General features: G+C 46.1%; 1 protein-coding gene across 1 annotated transcript in view; it reads right to left on the minus strand.

The window, feature by feature from the left end:
• The window catches only part of TRIO (trio Rho guanine nucleotide exchange factor), a 2,342,529-nt gene that overhangs the window by 2,042,444 nt on the left and 278,419 nt on the right, over positions 1-21,666 (minus strand). Inside the window, 1 exon segment of the mRNA XM_073555735.1 lies at positions 2,757-2,949. Coding sequence (XP_073411836.1) covers positions 2,757-2,949 — 193 coding nt within the window.

Raw genomic sequence — 21,666 nt, forward strand, 5'->3', positions numbered from 1 at the left:
CAACCCCTCTATCAATTTGACCAGCTCCACTACCTTCAGTAATAACCAGAGGGAGGCCAGAAAGCAAATTCTCAACTGTCAGCGCTGTACTGACAGAGAGACTTGCTGATCATGCACTGTGCATGATCAACAACTTTCCTAAGTCTGGTGACCCGGATGTTGCCATGACGACATCGGGTCACATGGCAACAATCAGGACCCCGCGTCATGCTGCGGGGTCTCCGATCTAAAGGCAGAGGGGCTGTCAGCCCGCTGTCGGCTTCTAGAATGCTGCAATCTTGCTAGATCACAGTATTTCAGGGGGGTTAATGTGCCGGGAGCAGTCTGTGAGAGCTCCTGGCACATAGTGCCGAGTGTCAGCTATCAGAATCAGCTGACACCCCAGTGCTCGCCCACCCCCCAACCCCACCCGTGAGCGCGGGTGATGGTGATGATGTATTATTCCGTCCATGGTCAAATTGGTCCAGGTCACATGGAAGGAATATTACGTCTGATGTTAGATAGGGGTTAAATAAAAACTTAAAGGGATCCTGTCATATAAAACGACGCTATTAACCTGCAGATATGGGGTCAATCAGCAAGTGAATAGCATTGTGTAGCTGCCCACAATGAGAAATTAAATAAATTCCTCCTAGCAGAATCAGGTTTCCATTCATATAGATAGGTCAGCGCAGCTTCACTCACTGCTCAGTGCTTAGTGAGCAGGGACTGTAACCAGTGACTGACAACTAACTCTGCATCTCCTCCTAATCTACCATCTACATATGCTTTTATTCGCTTCTAATTCCCCAACTAATCCAGTTCAAACTATTAACATTGACCAACATTGTACATAATCTGTCTCCTCCATGCATCTCCACACTAATCTCTCAATATATTTACAGACATATTCTCTGATCCTCCCAAGACCTCGTTCTCTTTCCACACTCACATGTGCCTCGCCCAAACACCTCCAAGACTTTTCCCGAGTATGCCCTGTCCTCTAGAATTCCGTGGCCCAACACATCCAATTATACAACACATTCACAACTTTCAGACAGAACTTAAAAACCCATCTATTCCAGAAATTTACAGCTTACAATTACCCCCATTACCACCTCACCACCACAGGAGTTGCTGCAACATACCCAACCTTCTGTCTCCTTCCTCAATACCCTGGAAAATGTAAGTCCACAATCGCAGGACCGTCCCCCACTGTACCAGTCTGTTATTGTTATTTTGTTAATTGTAATTTTATAATTGTGATTTTTATGTAACCCTATTTTTACATGTACAGCACCATGGAATCAAGAATACTCTGAAAAATAAAAACCATACCAAACTATTTATTGCTAGACAGTTTGATTTCTGCATTTCCTCATTATTAAAGGAAATCTGTCATCCCTTGGGACAGTTTTCAGGTATTACTATAGGCGTACGTAGTTGCTGTTTAGTTGTGGAGAAATAGACTTTTATTTCTTAAGTTAATGATTTCTTCCAGGCTCCGGTATGTGCCGTGTCTAGAAGAAATCCATGCCTCCACTCTTCATTATATTATCACCTCCCACCCATGCACGTCACACTGTCCTCTGAAGTGCAGCTGTGGTGCCTGAATTCTGCGCATGTGCCATGCACTTGCTCAACAATCTGTACCTCTTTCTTCTATGGTGGTGTATTCAGCGTTCATGTGCGCAGGCGCCGGGATTCTGGAGTCACAACTGCATGTCACATCATATTACCTCTATGCCCATGGGTGAAAAGTGTCCCATGGGTGTCAGATTCCCTTTAAACTGTTAAATACCGCATTTTTCAGATTATAAGACGCTCCGGATTATAAGACGCACCGTAAATTTTGAGGAGAAAAATGATTTATTTTTTTTTATAAAATGGTGGTGCCTCTTATAATCCATGTGTCTTATTGCTTACCGGGGGAAGTGGCTGCAGTGAAGCAGGGTCCCAGGATCGCTGCTGAAGGAGAAAGATGTGGGGTGATGCTGCAGGCCGCAAGCTGGAACGAGGGGATGTTCCGATGTGCGGCACTCCGCTGTGGGTGTCTGGTGCTGCTGCAGAGTCCGATGCTGCTGCCCATTGCTGCTGCTGGGTGTCTCCAGTGCTGCCCGGCAGTGCTGCCGATGTTGCGGGTGTCTTTGATGCTGCGGGTGAATGGCGGTGCTACAGGGGTGTGCGGTGGTGCTGCGGGTGTCTCCGATGCTGTGGGTGCCCAGCGGAGCTACAAGGGTTTCTGGCGCTGCCGAGGCTCTGCCAACATTTTGTGACAGGCCAGAGCCCCCACAATTCTGCGCTGAAATCTCATCTTTCGGGATCTTGGAGCCAAGATCTCCATCTGCGCATGCGCCGACCCCATTTTCCCGGAGTCCACCGCACAGGAAACCATGGAGCTACCGGGTCTCTGGCTTGTCACAAAATTTCAGCAGAATCCCAGTAGTGCCGTAGACACCCGCCGGACACCCCCTAATCCCAGCCTGTGACCTGCAGCAATGGTACTGGTAAGGTAATATACACATTATAAGATGCACCCCCATTTTCCCACAAAATTTTGGGGGGAAAAAGTGCGTCTTAAAATCCGTATAATAGGGTATGTAATAGTGATAGTAAACTTAAGAAGGCCTCATAGACTGGTGTTAGAATGGCTTATTGTTTTTTTTTTATAGAAAGTTAATACAATTATGTAAACAATATGGGAGGTGAGTTATCGTAGTTTACGCAAAAACTCCTATAAAGGAGTATGGTGGAGAAAGAGTAAAATAAATGCTTACCTCAAATTCAAATTTGGAGCTTCCAAAATTAATTCTCTGCTTCTGCCAAAAGTTATCTGGCTTTATGATCAGTGCAATATAAATACAACAGGGAAAGGATTCTTGCACAATCTTCAGTAATGGCTTAATAGAGTCCCACTTAGAACCACGCATATCTACAATTACTGTAAAACCACGTTTGCATACCTCCTCGCTGTAGGAAAAAGAAAGCATGAAAAGTTAAAAAAGTAACCAATAACAAAAAAAACAAAGCCATAATTTTATTGAAGCAGAATGTAAACTAAAGATTCATGCACATGTAGGATCCGAAAAATTCTATGGGCTGGAGTTTTTTTTCTCACTCAGAATGCTTAAAAGCACCACCCCAATGTATTTTTTTTAATTTATCCCTTTGTTAAGTATCATGTGTGTAAATGTCATAAAGGTTGTAGCAAACTCACAGGACACAGTATTCTCCCACTTTCAGCTCTGCACTGGTCTGTTGTGGAACTATGACTGTATTTGTAACACAGAGTTACATTACGTACAGAAGCAGTTACTCTCTCAATGTAAGTCTGAGACCCAGAACAATGTTCTCTAGTGTAATGAGTTTCATAGACCTGAATTGAGAAAATTCAAAAAGTGACCTCTGCTCCACATAGCAACTAGAGATGAGTGAATATTTCAATGTTCTGTTCGGCTCATGATCACCGAATTTGCAATATTCGTCGATTTATTCGTCGATTAAATCACCGAATATAACCAAACATACACAGCACAAAAGCCTGTGTTTGCTACGCTGTGTGCAAGTGTGGGAAACACTGGTGTTGCACTTCTGACCCGCAGTGAAATAATCCCTGCTGGTTAGAGAGCCGTGGTTCCCACACTGTCAGAAGAGTGAGTGCTCAGCTGTGGTTGGTATAAAGATTACATCCGGTCACTTTTGTCAGATGATGGGACTACAGCTCCCATCAGCTGCCACCTGCTGCCACTAATAACAGTGAGAGCAGGAGCGGCGGATGGGAGTATTCATTAGCCGCTCCTGCGCTGTAAATAAATAAATTAAAAAAATACAGCATGGGTTCCCCGGTACTTTTGATAACCATCCAGGTAAAACTCACAGCTGGGGGGCTGCAACCCTTAGCGGTCAGCTCTAGCAAAGTTGGTTATCAAGAATAGAGGGATCCTCGTGCCTTAGTTTTAATTATTCAAATTAATTTAAAAAAACAACATGGGGTCTCTTCCATTTTTGACAACCAGCCTTGCTAAAGCAGACAGCTGTGGCCTGGTGTTTGTTCTCAGGCTGTTAAGGGCCCATGGATATTGCCCCCTCAATCTAAAAATAGCTGTCCATAACTGCACAGGAAAGGCACACCTATTAGATGTGCCAATTCTGACATTTTGCCCAGCTCTTCTCACTTGCCCTGTAGCGGTGGCAAGTGCGGTTCATATTTGTGGGGTTGATGCCACCTTTGTATTGTCTGGTGACATCAAGCCCACGGTGTGACGTCCGTCTGCGAGTCTGGGCTCAGTAAGACAACACCCCGAGCAACCCCGATACCCTTTACCCCTATACAGGGATCTGGATTTATAGCAGAGCCCTGGAGGTAGCTGTCTGAATAAGAGCAGTGGACCAGAGCAGGGCGGTCGCCAGAGAGGTGTTCCAATATGGGACCAAAAATGTAGTGGGATCCGAGTCTAAACCAGTCGGGCTACAATGGTACAAAAACAGCAGACAGTAGCAGAGTCAGATACGGGCCAAGGTCAGAGTCATCAACCAGGAGGGCGGCAGAGGTACAAAATCGTTAGGCAGAAGCAGAGTCAGAAATCCAGGCCAAGGTCAGAGTTATAAACCAGGAGGGCGGCAGAAGTACAGAAACGGCAGGCAATAGAATAGTCAGAAATCCAGGCTGAGGTCAAAGTTAACTATAGCAATTCACACAGTAGCACGCAGGGGAACCAAGAATATATCCGGCGGCTTGCAAAACCAGTCCCAAGGTATTTGAGGGATAAGGTCATCCCTCACAGGTTCCTGGACTGATGATGTCATTAGGACCGCCCCCAGGACCAGGTCATATGGTGATGCAGTAACCCCCTGACGACTGACAGAGGGGCGGAGCCTGCGCCCACCAGACGGCTGCGCAGGAGCCCCTTCTCTGTCACCACCATTACTCACGGGCGAACCACGGCGCCTCCCAGTGGCAGGAACAGCCGTCCCAGAGTCTGACGGCGAAGTGGCGGTCCGGCGCCTCCTAGTGGCCACGACCGGAACAGCAGGCCCCGAATCTAATGGCGACGTGACAGACCGGCACCTCCTAGTGGCTAAAGCCGGGACAATAGGCCCTGAGTCTGACGGCGTCATAACAGAACCACGGCGCCTCCCAGTGGCCGAGGCAGGAACAGCCATCCCTGAGTCTGACGGCGAAGTGGCTGTCCGGCGCCTCCTAGTGGCCGTGACCGAAACAGCAGGCCCCAAGTCTGACGGCGACGTGTCACACGGATTAGTAAAGAAGAGGCATCTATAAGACACCTATCCATTGCTAATCCTATAGTTGTATGGTAAATAAAGAGACAGCCAGATTAAAGTCCTTTATTAGAAATAAGACTAAACACAGTTTTCCATTTTATTTAACAACAACAAACACAGTTATACTCACCTAACACCTAAGTCCACCGAAGCTCTGGGTCTCCTGTAATAAAACTAAAAAATACAACAATATAACATACCTGTCTATCGTTCTGTCCCACGTCATAATCCATGTCTGGGAGATTGATCGTTTTCAACATGGACGGTGCCAAGATGCGACCGTCCAGGCTGAGAACCACTCTGTGAAATCATCGAAGTTACGGTCAATCACTGAGGCTGCACTCCCAACCAGGCTGAACGGCTGTGACCTCGGTGAGATCCCCGCTACCACCGTGGGAAAAAGTCACTGAATTCACCGCAGTTCAAGCGCAGTGGCTTCACAGCAGATCACTGAGAGTTTTTCACCGTGATGTGGGGTGAAGTCAATGAGCTTGAACTGAGGTGACCTCATCGCTGACTTTTTCCCCACGGTGCTGAGGTCACAGCAGTTCAGCCCTGCTGGGCTCGGAGGTAATCTCGATGAGGTCACCGCCAGTCACTGAGGCTTTGCTCGCAGTAGTTCATTCCCCAGTGGTTCTCAGCCTTGACGGTCATATCGTGGCAGTGTCCAGGTTGAAAACTTAATCCCCCAGACATGGATTACGACATGGGACAGAATGACAGACAGGTTTGGTATATTGTTGTTTTTTTATTTTAGTTTTATTACAGGAGAACGAGGGCTTCGGTGGAATTAGGAGTTAGGCAAACTGTGTTTGTTATTTTTAAATAAAATGGAAAACTGTGTTTAGCCTCATCTCTAATAAAGGACTTTAATCTGGCTGTGTCTTTCTTTACCATAGAACTATAGGATTAGTAATGGATACGAATCTTATAGACGCCTCTCCATTACTAATCCGTGGACTTTATGTCACCTGTCAATACAAAGGTGACATCAGCCCCACAAATATGAACCCCACTTGCCTCCTCTACAGGGCAAGTGGGAAGAGCTGGGCATAGCACCAGAATTTGTGCATCTAATAGATGTGCCTTTTCTGGGCAGTTGTGGGCTGCTATTTTTAGGCTGGGGGGCCAATATCCATGGCTCCTTACCAGCCTGAAAATACCAGCCCCCAGCTGTCTGCTTTAGCAAGGCTGGTTGTGAAAAAATGGGGGGACGCCACGCTTTTTTTTTTTTTAAAATCATTTATTTAAATAATTAAAAATACGGCCTGGTGACCCCTCTATTCTTCATAGCCAACCTTGTTTACAGCTGAGGGTTGCAGCCCCCAGCTGTGAGTTTTGCCTGGCTGGTTATCAAAAATACAGGGGAACCCACGCAGCTTTTTTTAAAAAATTTATTATTTACAGTGCAGGAGCGACTGATGAAGGCCGGAGTAACACTACCGTAGAATACGGGCGAATGCTATGCGAGAAAACATTGCATAGCACTCAGCCCAGTTGTCAGAGACACCGCACTGAACTTGCTCACTGAGCCAGTGCGCGTGTCCTGAGTAAAGCGAACTGTGCTCAAAGCTACCTGTGGAGCGGGCAGCAACCGAATAGATGCGTACTTCAGAGCCGCAGGAGCTGAAGCACGTGACTGCTAGAGGCGTGGCCTAAACTCCACAGAGCTAGGAGCTGCAAGACAATTCCTAGCAGAGTAACTGCGAGACAAAGTTACCCAGGGGCATAGACAGTGAGAATAGTCAAGACGTAGCCAATGAGTCATACACAGATAGCTGCAAGGTACAAGAGGGGCGAGCGGAGAGTGGTCAGGTCACAGGCGATGAGTCATACACAGATAACGCAGTACAAAATCAACAGGCAAACTCACAACGGGAAACAGAATCAGATCAGAACCATATAAACAAGCTATAGCAACACACAAGCACACGGGGGTCAGCACACTAGGCCAAAGGCAAAAGTATAACTGGCAGGGATTGAAGCTACCCAGGGGTTTATGAAGCTCTCCCAGAACCAGAAAGAGGCCACAATCATTAACCCCAAGTGTGCAGGTCAAAACCTGCACAGAGCTCCAGACATTAACCCCCGGTGTGCAGCTCAAAAAACCTGCACTGGGATCATGACACCAGTGTTAATCAATGGGGCTGATCACATCAACGTTTATTTTCTCAGCCGTAAGTAGAGGGGGACCCGCTGTCATTTTTTTTTTTAAGGACCCCAATTTTAATAGCTAGTAAAGGCTACGTATACAGCTGTGAGCTCATATCAATAGCCTAGGAAGCTCCATGGGTATAACCCACTTCCCAGGCTAGAAACATCAGCTCCCCGTCATTAGATTTCCCTCTGCTAGTTACGAAAATTAAGCGGGAGCCCTCGCCATTTTTTTCTGAAAAATAATCTTTTATTAAATATATTAGTCAACCACAACAAAGCACAGTTTAAATTGCCAACAATTACAAATTTTATTATGCACAATCTGCTACAGAGTAATATCCAGAAAATACAATAACATAACAGGGATACTGCTATCCAAACAGGGAGCCATATTGCACATTTGCCCAGGGGATAAAATAAACTGTGATATTCTATTTCAAACAGGCACAGCATGTGGATAAGTACATATAGAGTTCAATTTCAAGACATGCCAATAATTAGTATATATAGACAACACCTAATGGCAAAAATAATGTACAATTAACTAGATAAGCTAGTTCAAATAAAGGAAAAACCTTTTTGTTTCAAACAGGCACAGTATGTATACAAGTACATAGAGAGTCTAGTCTCAGAACGGGCCGCTAGTTTGTAGGTATAAACAAAGCCTATATGTAATACAGTAGTGTGCCACTAATTAAATGAGCATGTTAAAATAAAAGGAGAAACTCCTAAAGGCACTTACATAATGTGTATAAGTCACACTGGCTTCCCCGTCACCCCAACGCATGTTTCGCTTTTCTGCATCGCACAAAGACACGGTGGTTGGAACCAAAGATCTCAAATTTGGACTCATCAGACCAAAGCACAGATTTCCACTGGTCTAAGGTCCATTCCTTGTGTTCTTTAGCCCAAACCAGTCTATTCTGCTTGTTGCCTGTCCTCAGGGAATTAGGCTGTAAGCTTAAAGCAAGGACCTCCAAGGTGGTATTTTCGGAAATACTTCCTGCACCACGTGCCACGCTAGAGAGGCAACGGGAGATTAGGGAGGTTAATAAGTGGCTCAGGAATTGGTGTAGGAAGGAGGGGTTTGGGTTCCTGCAGAACTGGGCCGACTTCTCAGTTGGCTACAGGCTCTACGCTAGGGACGGGCTGCACCTCAATGGGGAGGGTGCAGCTGTGCTGGGGGAGAAAATGGCTAGAAGGTTGGAGGAGTGTTTAAACTAGGGATGGGGGGGAGGGTATTCCTTTTATAGGAGGGGAAGACAGTGCAGGTAGAGACCTGGGCAAAAATAATGAGATTGGGGGTGGGGGTGGCATGGGGGGGTGGGGTTAGAATAGTTAATAATTTCAGAAAGAATTGAGGTACAGAGAGATACATAAAGTACATGTATACTAATGCCAGAAGCTTTGCCAACAAGATGGAGGAATTGGAGTTAATGTTGTTGAAGCATAATTATGACATGGTGGGGATGTCATGGTATGCCTAGGTTACTTTAGGCAAAAACCCCGGGACCCCTGCGATGTCCCTCAGACTAGGGGAACCCTGTCTGTCCCTCTACCCAGGGTTTACACTGAAGGTGTGCCTGCCTGAGCCTCCACCCTGTCCCTGTCTCCTGTCCAGCCCTAAGCTGAACCCACCTCCCTCCACCCAGTGAGGGGACCAGACACCAGACCCCACAAATACGTATGGACAGGGGTAAAAGAAACACCACACAGTTAATACACAAGGGAATACAATAATGTGCAAGGGCAACGAAATATATATATAACAGATTGGAGAAAGAACCACTGAGGGATATACTGCACCAGATATCAGACGCTCCAACACCACCACTGCTGACTGGTATTGCTAGCACTAGGATAAAGCTATAGTCGGCGACGCCCATAGTCAGGACGAACTATTTAAAGACCAAGGGCGTGGCCCAGCCCTCAGCCAGCATGACAACCTGGTTAACCCTATCCCGACTGGAACAGAATACCCAACAGGGTATTACCGCTGCCTGCTGGACACCCTGGTGTGAACAGTGTCCGACATGACAGTACCCCGCCTTCTATGAGGGACCTCCGGAACCTCACCATGTCGAGGACCTGGCTTGTCCGGATGGCGACGATGGAACATAGTAACCAGTCGATCAGCATGAATATCAGAGGCCGGCACCCATGTCCTCTCCTCAGGACCATAGCCACGCCAGTGGACCAGGTACTGTAGAGTGCGACGCACAACCCTAGAGTCCACCACTTTGGACACCTCAAATTCCAACGTGCCATCCACCAAGACGGGAGGTGGTGGCCCGGGGGAACCATCCACCAAACCCACGACCTTCTTTAGCAATGCTTTGTGAAATACATTATGAATCTTATACACAGCCGGCAACTCCAAACGAAATGCCACGGGGTTGATCACTGCGGAGATTCTAAATGGGCCAATGAACCTGGGACCCAACTTAAGTGACGGTATCTTGAGCTTAATGTTCCTAGTAGATAACCACACCCAATCACCCACACACAGGTCCGGACCTGGCACACGTCTACAGTCAGCCACCCGTTTGTACCTGGAACCCACCTTCAACAAGCGCTGCTTGACTCTCCTCCAAACAGACGACAATTGAGCTCCCAACTGGTCCTCCTCAGGGACGCCAACTGAGCACCCCTGACGCAAGGTGCAAAATTGAGGATGTTGACCATACACACAAAAAAAAAGGAGATTCCCCAGATGATTCCTGGCAATGGTTGTTTATTGCGAATTCTGCCAGAGGAAGAAACGCTGACCACTCTTCCTGATTGTCGGAAATAAAGCAGCACAAGTATTGCTCCAGGTTTTGGTTCATCCGCTCAGTCTGTCCATTCGACTGAGGGTGGAAAGCCGATGAATGAGATAATTTGATTCCAAGGCGAGAACAAAAAGCTCTCCAAAACTTTGCCACAAACTGCGTACCTCGATCAGACACAATGTCAGACGGGACACCATGAAGTCTGACCACCTCGCGAATAAATATCTGAGCAAGAGTCTTAGCATTGGGCAAAGACGGTAAAGCAACGAAATGTGACATTTTGGAGAACCTATCAACAATTACCAAAATGACCGAGTTCCCTGCCGAGGCGGGCAAGTCAGTAATAAAATCCATGGAAATCTCAGTCCATGGCTTACTGGGCACCCCGAGAGGCTGCAAGCTACCAGCGGGACGGGAACGAGGAGTCTTGGTCCGTGCGCACGTGGTACAGGCAGCCACATATGAGGCCACATCCTGCCGGATTTTAGGACACCAAAAACGACGCGATACCAGTTCCAGAGTGCTCTTAACCCCTGGATGACCTGCCAGTACCGTGTCGTGATGTTCGCCCAACACTCTAGAGCGTAGATGTAGCGGCACAAAAGATTTATTAGCAGGCAACCCCGGCGGTACCACCTCCTGAGCCTCCGCAATCTCTGCCTCAATCTCTGTCGTGATGGCAGATACCACCACACCCTTTTGGAGAATAGGCACCGGCTCTTCACATAACTCTCCACCAGGAAAACACCTGGATAAAGCGTCTGCCTTAACATTCTTCGACCCAGGTCGATAGGTAACAATGAAGTTGAACCGGGTGAAGAATAATGCCCAGCGAGCCTGTCTGGAGGACAGGCGCTTAGCAGATTCTAAATAAAGCAAATTCTTATGGTCGGTTATCACAGTAATCTGATGAACAGCCCCCTCCAAGAAGTGTCGCCACTCCTCAAATGCCAATTTGATGGCCAATAATTCCCTGTTGCCAATATCATAATTACGCTCCGCAGGCGACAGCTTCTTGGAGAAGGCACACGGATGCAACTTGGCCCAAGAAGGGCCCTGAGACAGTACAGCCCCCACTCCAACCTCCGACGCATCCACCTCCACGACAAACGGTAAGGAGACATCGGGCTGCACCAGAATGGGCGCTGAGGCAAAACCATTCTTGAGGAATTCAAACGCCTGTACCGCAGGCTCAGACCAGTCAGAAAAGTCGGTACCCTTCTTAGTCATGTCAGTCAGTGGTTTGGCAATCATAGAGAAGTTCTTAATAAATTTCCTATAGTAATTGGAGAAGCCAAGAAATCGCTGAAGCGCCTTAAGATTATCAGGCCGATCCCAATGTAGTACCGCCTGCACCTTTGCGGTGTCCATCTTAAAACCTGAGGCGGAGATTATATAACCCAAGAACGGTAGCTCCTGTACGAAAAACACACATTTTTCAAGCTTGACATAGAGCCTGTTCTCTCTGAGCAACTGCAGAACCTGTCTAACATGCTCTATATGTGTATCATGGTCGTGAGAGAAAATGAGAATGTCGTCAAGATAAATTATAACGAACCTCCCCAACAGCTGAGAGAAGACATCATTGATGAAGTGTTGAAAGACCGCCGGTGCCATAGTCAACCCAAACGGCATTACCAAACTCTCAAAGTGACCCTCAGGGGTATTGAACGCCGTCTTCCACTCATCCCCCTGACGGACTCTTATAAGATTGTACGCCCCCCTGAGGTCCAGTTTGGAGAACCACCTGGCACCAACCACTTGGTTGAATAAATCGGGTATAAGTGGCATAGGGTAAGGATCACGGACCGTAATCTGGTTGAGTTCTCTGAAATCCAGACACGGGCGTAAACCGCCATCCTTCTTTTTAACAAAGAAGAAGCCAGCAGCCACAGGAGAAGAGGAAGGTCTAATATGACCCTTGCTCAGGCTATCCGCAATGTATTCCTTGAGAGCTAGCCTCTCGGGACCTGAGATATTAAACATTCTAGCTTTAGGTAACTTGGCCCCTGGTTTCAACCTAATAGCACAGTCATAGGGGCGATGCGGTGGTAGTTCTGAACAACCCTTCTCAGAAAATACATCCGCATAGTCCAGCAACGGCTCCGGGATACTGGGGGTCAAAGCGGAAATACATTTAGCCAGGCACCTCTCCTGACACTCCCTGCTCAACTGAATTATGTCCTGGGTCTTCCAATCAATAACAGGATTATGCATTGACAACCATGGAAAGCCCAGAACCATCTGAGCCGGTAAGTTACTAAGCACCTTACAAGTTACCCGCTCTGAGTGTAATACTCCGATGTGGAGTTGTATATCCAACACACACTCTGTGATCTCCCCTTGAGACAATGGGGAAGCATTGATGGTAACCACCCGGATGGGGTTCGGCAATTTCTCCACCGGAAATTCCGCTGTATGCGCGAACCTCTCATCAATGAGATTGGCAGCTGAGCCACTATCAATAAATACTGTAATAGAGAGCATTTGCCCCCCAAGTACCACCCTAGCAGGGAGCATACACTGGGAAACCATGACGGAGGATACACAAAGGCTCAGACTAGACTCCTCCAAACCCTCTGAGCCTATCAGTTTTCCGCCGGCGCGCCCTTCTTAGGTATCAGGGGGCAAGCGTTAATAAAATGTCCTCCTTTGCCACAAAAAAAAACAGAGCCCCTGCCTTCTGTGCCAAGGACGTTTAGGCTTGTTACTCGGTGACTGTGCTATACCAGCGATCTGCATGGGTTCCACGGATTCACCCGCGGCAACCTCACCGACCACTCCCCCACCTCCCGGAGGCAACGAAACCAGCGCCCCCTGACGGAGACGGCGGTCTATGCGTACTACAAGTGCCATCGCAGCCTCCAGAGAGGCGGGAGTCTCGTACATTAGGAGAGTCTGTTTAACCCTTCCAGAAACCCCATGCAAAAATTGACTTCTAAGCGCAGGGTCATTCCACTGCATGTCCACCGCCCAGCGCCGGAATTCCGTGCAGTAATCCTCAGCTGGTCGATCACCCTGTAGCAGTGAGCATATCTTAGACTCTGCTAAGTTTAATCTATCCGGATCGTCATAGATCAAACCCAGAGCAGAGGAAAAAAAAATCTACAGATTCAAATGCCGGTGAGTCTGAAGGGAGTGAAAAGGCCCAAGCCTGTGGGTCACCACTCAGCAAAGAAATCACCAAGCCCACGCGTTGAGCCTCATTACCTGAGGAATGTGGACGCATACAGAAATACAATTTGCATGATTCACGAAACACCGTGAACTTACCACGATCACCAGCAAATTGTTCAGGAAGGGGAAACTTGGGCTCAGCTGCCCTGGCTGCAGCCTCAGCAGGTATTGCAGGAGCTGACAGGCCTTGTTGCTGGACCGCCCCCCTAAGTTCAGTGACCTGTATGGATAGAGCCTCCAGCTGCTTGGTTAGGGAAAGTATAGGATCCATAGTAAGTAACCCCTATATTCCCTATCTATACCTTTTTTTTTTTTTTTTCTCTCACTTTATTATTTGGGCCGACTATAATGTCATGGTATGCCTAGGTTACTTTAGGCAAAAACCCCGGGACCCCTGCGATGTCCCTCAGACTAGGGGAACCCTGTCTGTCCCTCTACCCAGGGTTTACACTGAAGGTGTGCCTGCCTGAGCCTCCACCCTGTCCCTGTCTCCTGCTCAGCCCTAAGCTGAACCCACCTCCCTCCACCCAGTGAGGGGACCAGACCCCACAAATACGTATGGACAGGGGTAAAAGAAACACCACACAGTTAATACACAAGGGAATACAATAATGTGCAAGGGCAACCAAATATATATATAAGAACCCAATACCATATATATAACAGATTGGAGAAAGAACCACTGAGGGATATACTGCACCAGATATCAGACGCTCCAACACCACCACTGCTGACCGGTATTGCTAGCACTAGGCTAAAGCTATAGTCGGCGACGCCCATAGTCAGGACGAACTATTTAAAGACCAAGGGCGTGGCCCAGCCCTCAGCCAGCATGACAACCTGGTTAACCCTATCCCGACTGGAACAGAATACCCAACAGGGTATTACCGCTGTCTGCCGGACACCCTGGTGTGAACAGTGTCCGACATGACAGGGGATATCTGAGACATGGCTGGACGAGAGCCATGACTGGGCGGTTAATTTACAGCGCTATAGTCTGTTCAGAAATGACCGTACTAATAAACGAGGGGGAGGCATGTGTTCATATGTAAAATCATCCTTAAAACCCATCCTTCGTGATAATATATATGAATCTAATGAAAATGTAGAGTCCCTGTGGGTAGAGATAAGGGGAGGGGGGAAAAATAATAAATTACTGATAGGGGTTTGTTATAAGTCTCCAAAAATAATGGAAGCAATAGAGAATATCCTCATAAAGCAAATAGATGAAGCAGCGACTCAAGGAGAAGTCATTATTATGGGGGACTTCAACTGCCCTGAAATACATTGGGGAACCGAAACCTGCAGTTCCAGCAAAGGTAATAGGTTTTTGACAACTATGAGAGACAATTACCTTTCACAACTGGTTCAGGACCCAACAAGAGGGGGGGCACTGCTAGACCTAATATTAACCAACAGGCCAGACCGCATATCAAATGTAAGGGTTGGGGGTCACTTGGGTAATAGTGATCACAAATTAATAAGTTTTCATGTATCCTTTAATAAGATGTGTAGTAGAGGGGTTACAAGGACACTAAACTTCAGGAAAGCAAATTTCCAACGGATGAGAGATAATCTTGGTGCAATTAACTGGGACGATATCCTGAGACATAAAAATACACAAAGAAAATGGGAGACGTTTATTGGCATTCTGAATAGGACCTGTGCACAATATATACCATATGGGAATAAACATGCGAGAAATAGGAGGAAACCACTATGGCTAAATAGTGCTGTAAGGGGAGCAATAAGAGATAAAAATAAAGCATTTAGAGAATTAAAGCAAGTAGGTAGTGATGAGGCATTAACTAAATACAGAAGATTAAATAAATTCTGTAAAAAGCAAATCAAAACAGCAAAGATTGAGACAGAGAGACTCATTGCCAGAGAAAGTAAAAATAATCCCAAAATATTCTTTAACTACATAAATAGTAAGAAGCTAAAAAATGATAATGTTGGCCCCCTTAAAAATAGTCTGGGTGAAATGGTGGAGGAGGATGAGGAAAAAGCCAATATGCTAAATGACTTTTTTTCAACAGTGTTTACACAAGAAAATCCCATGACGGATAACATGATCAGGGATGAAAATTGTCCATTAAATGTCACCTGCTTAACCCAGCAGGAAGTACTGCGGCGTCTAAAAATCACTAAAATTGACAAATCCCCGGGCCCGGATGGGATACACCCCCGAGTACTGCAGGAATTAAGCACAGTCATAGATAGACCATTATTTTTAATCTTTAAAGATTCCATAATAACAGGGTCTGTACCACAGGACTGGCGTATAGCAAATGTGGTGCCAATATTCAAAAAAGGGGACAAAAACTGAACTTGGAAATTATAGGCCAGTAAGTTTAACCTCAACTGTGGGTAAAATCCTGGAGGGTTTTCTAAGAGATACTATACTGGAGTATCTGGAGAAGAATAAACTTATGACCCAATATCAACATGGGTTTACAAGGGACTGTTCCTGTCAGACTAATCTGATAAGCTTTTATGAAGAGGTAAGTTCCGGACTGGACCAAGGGAATGCAGTGGACGTGGTGTATATGGTTTTCAAAAGCTTTTGATACGGTGCCACACAAAAGGTTGATACATAAAATGAGAACAATGGGGATAGTGGAAAATATGTGTAGGTGGGTTAAGAGCTGGCTCAGGGATAGGAAACAAAGGGTGGTTATTAATGGAGCACACTCGGACTGGGTCACGGTTAGCAGTGGGGTACCACAGGGGTCAGTTTTGGGCCCGCTTCTTTTTAACATATTTATTAATGACCTTGTAAGGGGCATAGAGAGTAGAATTTCAATATTTGCAGATGACACTAAACTCTGCAGGGTAATCAATTCAGAGGAGGACAATTTTATATTACAGGAGGATTTATGTAAACTAGAAGCTTGGGCTGATAAATGGCAAATGAGCTTTAATGGGGATAAATGTAAGGTCATGCACTTGGGTAGAACGAACAACATGTATAATTATGTGCTTAATTGTAAAACACTGGGCAAAACTGTCACTGAAAAAGACCTGGGTGTATGGGTGGACAACAAACTCACATTTAGTGGCCAGTGTCAGGCAGCTGCTGCAAAGGCAAATAAAATAATGGGATGCATTAAAAGAGGCATAGATGCTCATGAGGAGAACATAATTTTACCTCTATATAAGTCACTAGTGCGACCACACTTAGAATACTGTGTACAGTTCTGGTCTCCGGTGTATAAGAAAGACATAGCTGAACTGGAGCGGGTGCAGAGAAGAGTGACCAAGGTTATTAGGGAACTGGGGGGTCTGCAATACCAAGACAGGTTATTACACTTGGGGTTATTTAGTTTGGAGAATCGAAGGCTTAGGGGTGATCTTATTACAATGTATAAATACAGTGCCTACAAGTAGTATTCAACCCCCTGCAGATTTAGCAGGTTTGATAAGATGCAAATAAGTTAGAGCCTTCAAACTTCACACAAGAGCAGGATTTATTAACAGATGCATAAATCTTACAAACCAAAAAGTTATGTTGCTCAGTTAAATTTTAATAAATTTTAAACATAAAAGTGTGGGTCAATTATTATTCAACCCCTAGGTTTAATATTTTGTGGAATAACCCTTGTTTGCAATTACAGCTAATAATCGTCTTTTATAAGACCTGATCAGGCCGGCACAGGTCTCTGGAGTTATCTTGGCCCACTCCTCCATGCAGATCTTCTCCAAGTTATCTAGGTTCTTTGGGTGTCTCATGTGGACTTTAATCTTGAGCTCCTTCCACAAGTTTTCAATTGGGTTAAGGTCAGGAGACTGACTAGGCCACTCCAACACCTTGATTTTTTGCCTCTTGAACCAGGCCTTGGTTTTCTTGGCTGTGTGCTTTGGGTCGTTGTCTTGTTGGAAGATGAAATGACGACCCATCTTAAGATCCTTGATGGAGGAGCGGAGGTTCTTGGCCAAAATCTCCAGGTAGGCCGTGCTATCCATCTTCCCATGGATGCGGACCAGATGGCCAGGCCCCTTGGCTGAGAAACAGCCCCACAGCATGATGCTGCCACCACCATGCTTGACTGTAGGGATGGTATTCTTGGGGTCGTATGCAGTGCCATCCAGTCTCCAAACGTCACGTGTGTGGTTGGCACCAAAGATCTCGATCTTGGTCTCATCAGACCAGAGAACCTTGAACCAGTCTGTCTCAGAGTCCTCCAAGTGATCATGAGCAAACTGTAGACGAGCCTTGACATGACGCTTTGAAAGTAAAGGTACCTTACGGGCTCGTCTGGAACGGAGACCATTGCGGTGGAGTACGTTACTTATGGTATTGACTGAAACCAATGTCCCCACTGCCATGAGATCTTCCCGGAGCTCCTTCCTTGTTGTCCTTGGGTTAGCCTTGACTCTTCGGACAAGCCTGGCCTCGGCACGGGAGGAAACTTTCAAAGGCTGTCCAGGCCATGGAAGGCTAACAGTAGTTCCATAAGCCTTCCACTTCCGGATGATGCTCCCAACAGTGGAGACAGGTAGGCCCAACTCCTTGGAAAGGGTTTTGTACCCCTTGCCAGCCTTGTGACCCTCCACGATCTTGTCTCTGATGGCCTTGGAATGCTCCTTTGTCTTTCCCATGTTGACCATGTATGAGTGCTGTTCACAAGTTTGGGGAGGGTCTTAAATAGTCAGAAAAGGCTGGAAAAAGAGATAATTAATCCAAGCATGTGAAGCTCATTGTTCTTTGTGCCTGAAATACTTCTTAATACTTTAGGGGAACCAAACAGAATTCTGGTGGTTTGAGGGGTTGAATAATAAATGACCCTCTGAATAAACTTTTCACAATTTAAAAAAAAAATTAAACAAAGAAATAACATTCTTTTTTGCTGCAGTGCATTTCACACTTCCAGGCTGATCTACAGTCCAAATGTCACAATGCCAAGTTAATTCCGAATGTGTAAACCTGCTAAATCTGCAGGGGGTTGAATACTACTTGTAGGCACTGTATATGAGGGGACAATACCAAGACCTATCTAATGATCTTTTTACTCTTAGACCTGTGACGGGGACAAGGGGGCATCCTCTACGTCTGGAGTAAAGAGGGTTTAAGCATACTAACAGACGCGGATTCTTTACTGTAAGAGCAGTGAGACTATGGAACTCTCTGCCATATGATGTTGTAATGAGTGATTCCCTACTAAAATTTAAGAAGGGACTGGATGCCTTTCTTGAAAAGTATAATATTACAGGGTATATACACTAGTTTCCTTAGTGTTGCGTTGATCCAGGGAGGTAGTCTGATTGCCGTATGTGGAGTCGGGAAGGAATTTTTTTCCCCAATGTGAAGCTTACTGTTTGCCACATGGGTTTTTTTTGCCTTCCTCTGGATCAACATGTTAGGGCAAGTTAGGATAGGATGGGTTGAACTAGATGGACTTAACCCCTTTCTGCCATCCGACGTACTATCCCGTCCATGGGACCTGGGCCCCTATGCCCATGGACGGGATAGTACGTCGGCGCGATCAGCGGCGCCCACGTGGTGAGCGCCGCTGATCGCGGCCGGGTGTCAGCTGATTATCACAGCTGACACCCGGCACAATGTGTCAGGGGCGGTCACGGACCGCCCCCGACACGTTAACCCCTTGCACACCGCGATCAAACACGATCGCGGTGTACCGGGGGTTAAAGGGAAGCATCGGCAGGGAGGGGGCTCCCTCCGTGCTTCCCTGAGCCCCCCACGGCAGCGCAATGTGCAGCGCTGCTGTGGGGGACTCCTTTCCTCCAGGCCCCCGAATCCAAGATGGCGACGGGGGCCTTCGGGGGCCTGAGGAAGCTGGCTTCCTCAGTGCCTGCAAAGCGCAGGCATGAGGAAGTCTTCGGCACTGCCTGTGACAGATTGCTGATCTGTCACAGTGATCTGTGATGTGACAGATCAGCGATCTGTCACAGGACAGTGATGTCCCACCTGGGACTATTTAATAAAGTAAAAAAAAAAAAAAAAAAAAAGTGTAAAAATAATTTTAAAAAAAATCGCCAAATATATTTGAAAAAAAAAAAAAAATTCCCCCAATAAATCCATTTTTTGGAAATAATAAAAAAATAAAAGTACACATATTAGGTATCGCCGCGTCCGTAACGACCCGCCCTATAAAACTGTCCCATTAGTTAACCCCTTTAGCGAACCCCTTAAAAAATTAAAATAAAAAACGAAGCAAAAAATAATGATTTATTATCATACCGCCAAACAAAAAGTGTAATAACGCGCGATCAAAAAGACGCATATAAATATCCATGGTACCGCTGAAAACATCATCTTGTCCCGCAAAAAACGAGCCACCACACAGCATCATCAGCAAAAAAATAAAAAAGTTATAGCTCGCTGAAAAAAGTGATGCAAAAATAATTATTTTTTATATAAAATAGTTTTCATTGCATAAAACCGACAAAAACATAAAAAAACGACCTAAATGAGGTATCGCTGTAACCGTACTGACCCGAAGAATAAAACCGCTTTATCAATTTTACCGCACGCGGAACGGTGTAAACGCACCCCCCCCAAAAGAAATGCATGAAACGCTGGTTTTTGTTCATTCTGCGTCCCAAAAATCGGAATAAAAAGCGATCAAAAAATTTCACGTGCCCGAAAATGGTACCAATAAAAACGTCAACTCGTCCCGCAAAAAATAAGACCTCACATGACTCGGTGGGTCAAAATACGGAAAAATTATAGCTCTCAATATGTGGTGATGCAAAAACTATTTTTACAATAAAAAGCGTTTTTTAGCGTGCGACAGCCGCCAAACATAAAAACCGCCATAAATAGTAAATCAAACCCCCCGTTATCACCCCCTTAGTTAGGGAAAAATAATAAAATAAAAAAAATGTATTTATTTCCATTTTTCCATTAGGGTTAGGGCTAGGGTTAGGGCTAGGGGTGTGTTGGGGTAGGGTTAGGGCTAGGGTTAGGGCTAGGGTTAGGGTTAGGGGCGTGTTGGGGTTCGGGTTGGAGTTAGAATTGGGGGTTTCCACTGTTTGGGCACATCAGGGGCTCTCCAAATGCAACATGGCGTCTGATCTCAATTCCAGCCAATTCTGAGTTGAAAAAGTCAAATGGTGCTCCTTCCCTTCCAAGCTCTGCTATGCGCCCAAACAGTGTTTTACCCCCACATGTAGGGTATCAGCCTACTCAGGACAAATTGCAAAACAATTTTTGGGGTCCAATTTCTCCTGTTACCCTTAGGAAAATAAAAAATTGGGGGCAAAAATATCATTTTTGTGGAAAAAAATGATTTTTTGATTTTCACGTCCGAGTGTTATAAACTTCTGTGAAGCACTTGGGGGTTCAAAGTGCTCACCACACATCTAGATAAGTTCCGTGGGGGGTCTAGTGTCCAAAATGGGGTCACTTGTGGGGAGTTTCAATAGTTTAGGTACATCAGGGGCTCTCCAAACGCACATGACACCCGCAGACCATTCCATCAAAGTCTGCATTCCAAAACGTCACTGCTTCCCTTCCGAGCCCCGACGTGTGTCCATACAGTAGTTTTCTCCCACATATGGGGTGTCAGCGTACTCAGGACAAATTGGACAACAACTTTTGGGGGTCCAATTTCTCCTGTTACCCTTGGGAAAATGAAAAAATTGGGGACTAATTGATCATGTTTCTGGAAAAAATACGATTTTTTTATTTTCATGCCCGGGCATTATAAACTTCTGTGAAGCCCTTGCGGGTTCAAAGTGCTCACCACACATCTAGATAAGTTCCTTAGGGGGTCTCGTTTCCAAAATGGGGTCACTTGTGGGGGTTTCCACTGTTTAGGTACATTAGGGGCTCTCCAAAGGCAACATGACACCCGCAGACCATTCCATCAAAGTCTGCATTCCAAAACGTCACTACTTCCCTTCCGAGCCCCGACGTGTGCCCATACAGTAGTTTTCTCCCACACATGGGGTATCAGCATACTCAGGACAAATTGGACAACAACTTTTGGGGTCCAATTTCTCCTGGTACCCTTGGGAAAATAAAAAAATGGTGAATTTTTTATTTTCACGCCCGGGTGTTGTAAACTTCTGTGAAGCACTGGGGGGGTCAAAGTGCTCACCACACATCTAGATAAGTTCCTTAGGGGGTCTAGTTTCCAAAATGGTGTCATTTGTGGGGGGGTTCCACTGTTTTGGTACATCAGGAGTTTTCCAAACGCGACATGGTGTCCGATCTCAATTCCAGCCAAAAACGTCAAATGGCGCTGCTTCCCTTCCGAGCTCTGCCATGCGCCCAAATAGTGGTTTACCCCCACATGTGGGGTATCAGCGTACTCAGGACAAATTGCACAAT

This window comes from Dendrobates tinctorius, unplaced genomic scaffold (genome assembly GCF_039654945.1).
Source record: "Dendrobates tinctorius isolate UK_male_01 unplaced genomic scaffold, ASM3965494v1 ptg000229l, whole genome shotgun sequence".
Lineage (NCBI taxonomy): Eukaryota > Metazoa > Chordata > Amphibia > Anura > Dendrobatidae > Dendrobates > Dendrobates tinctorius.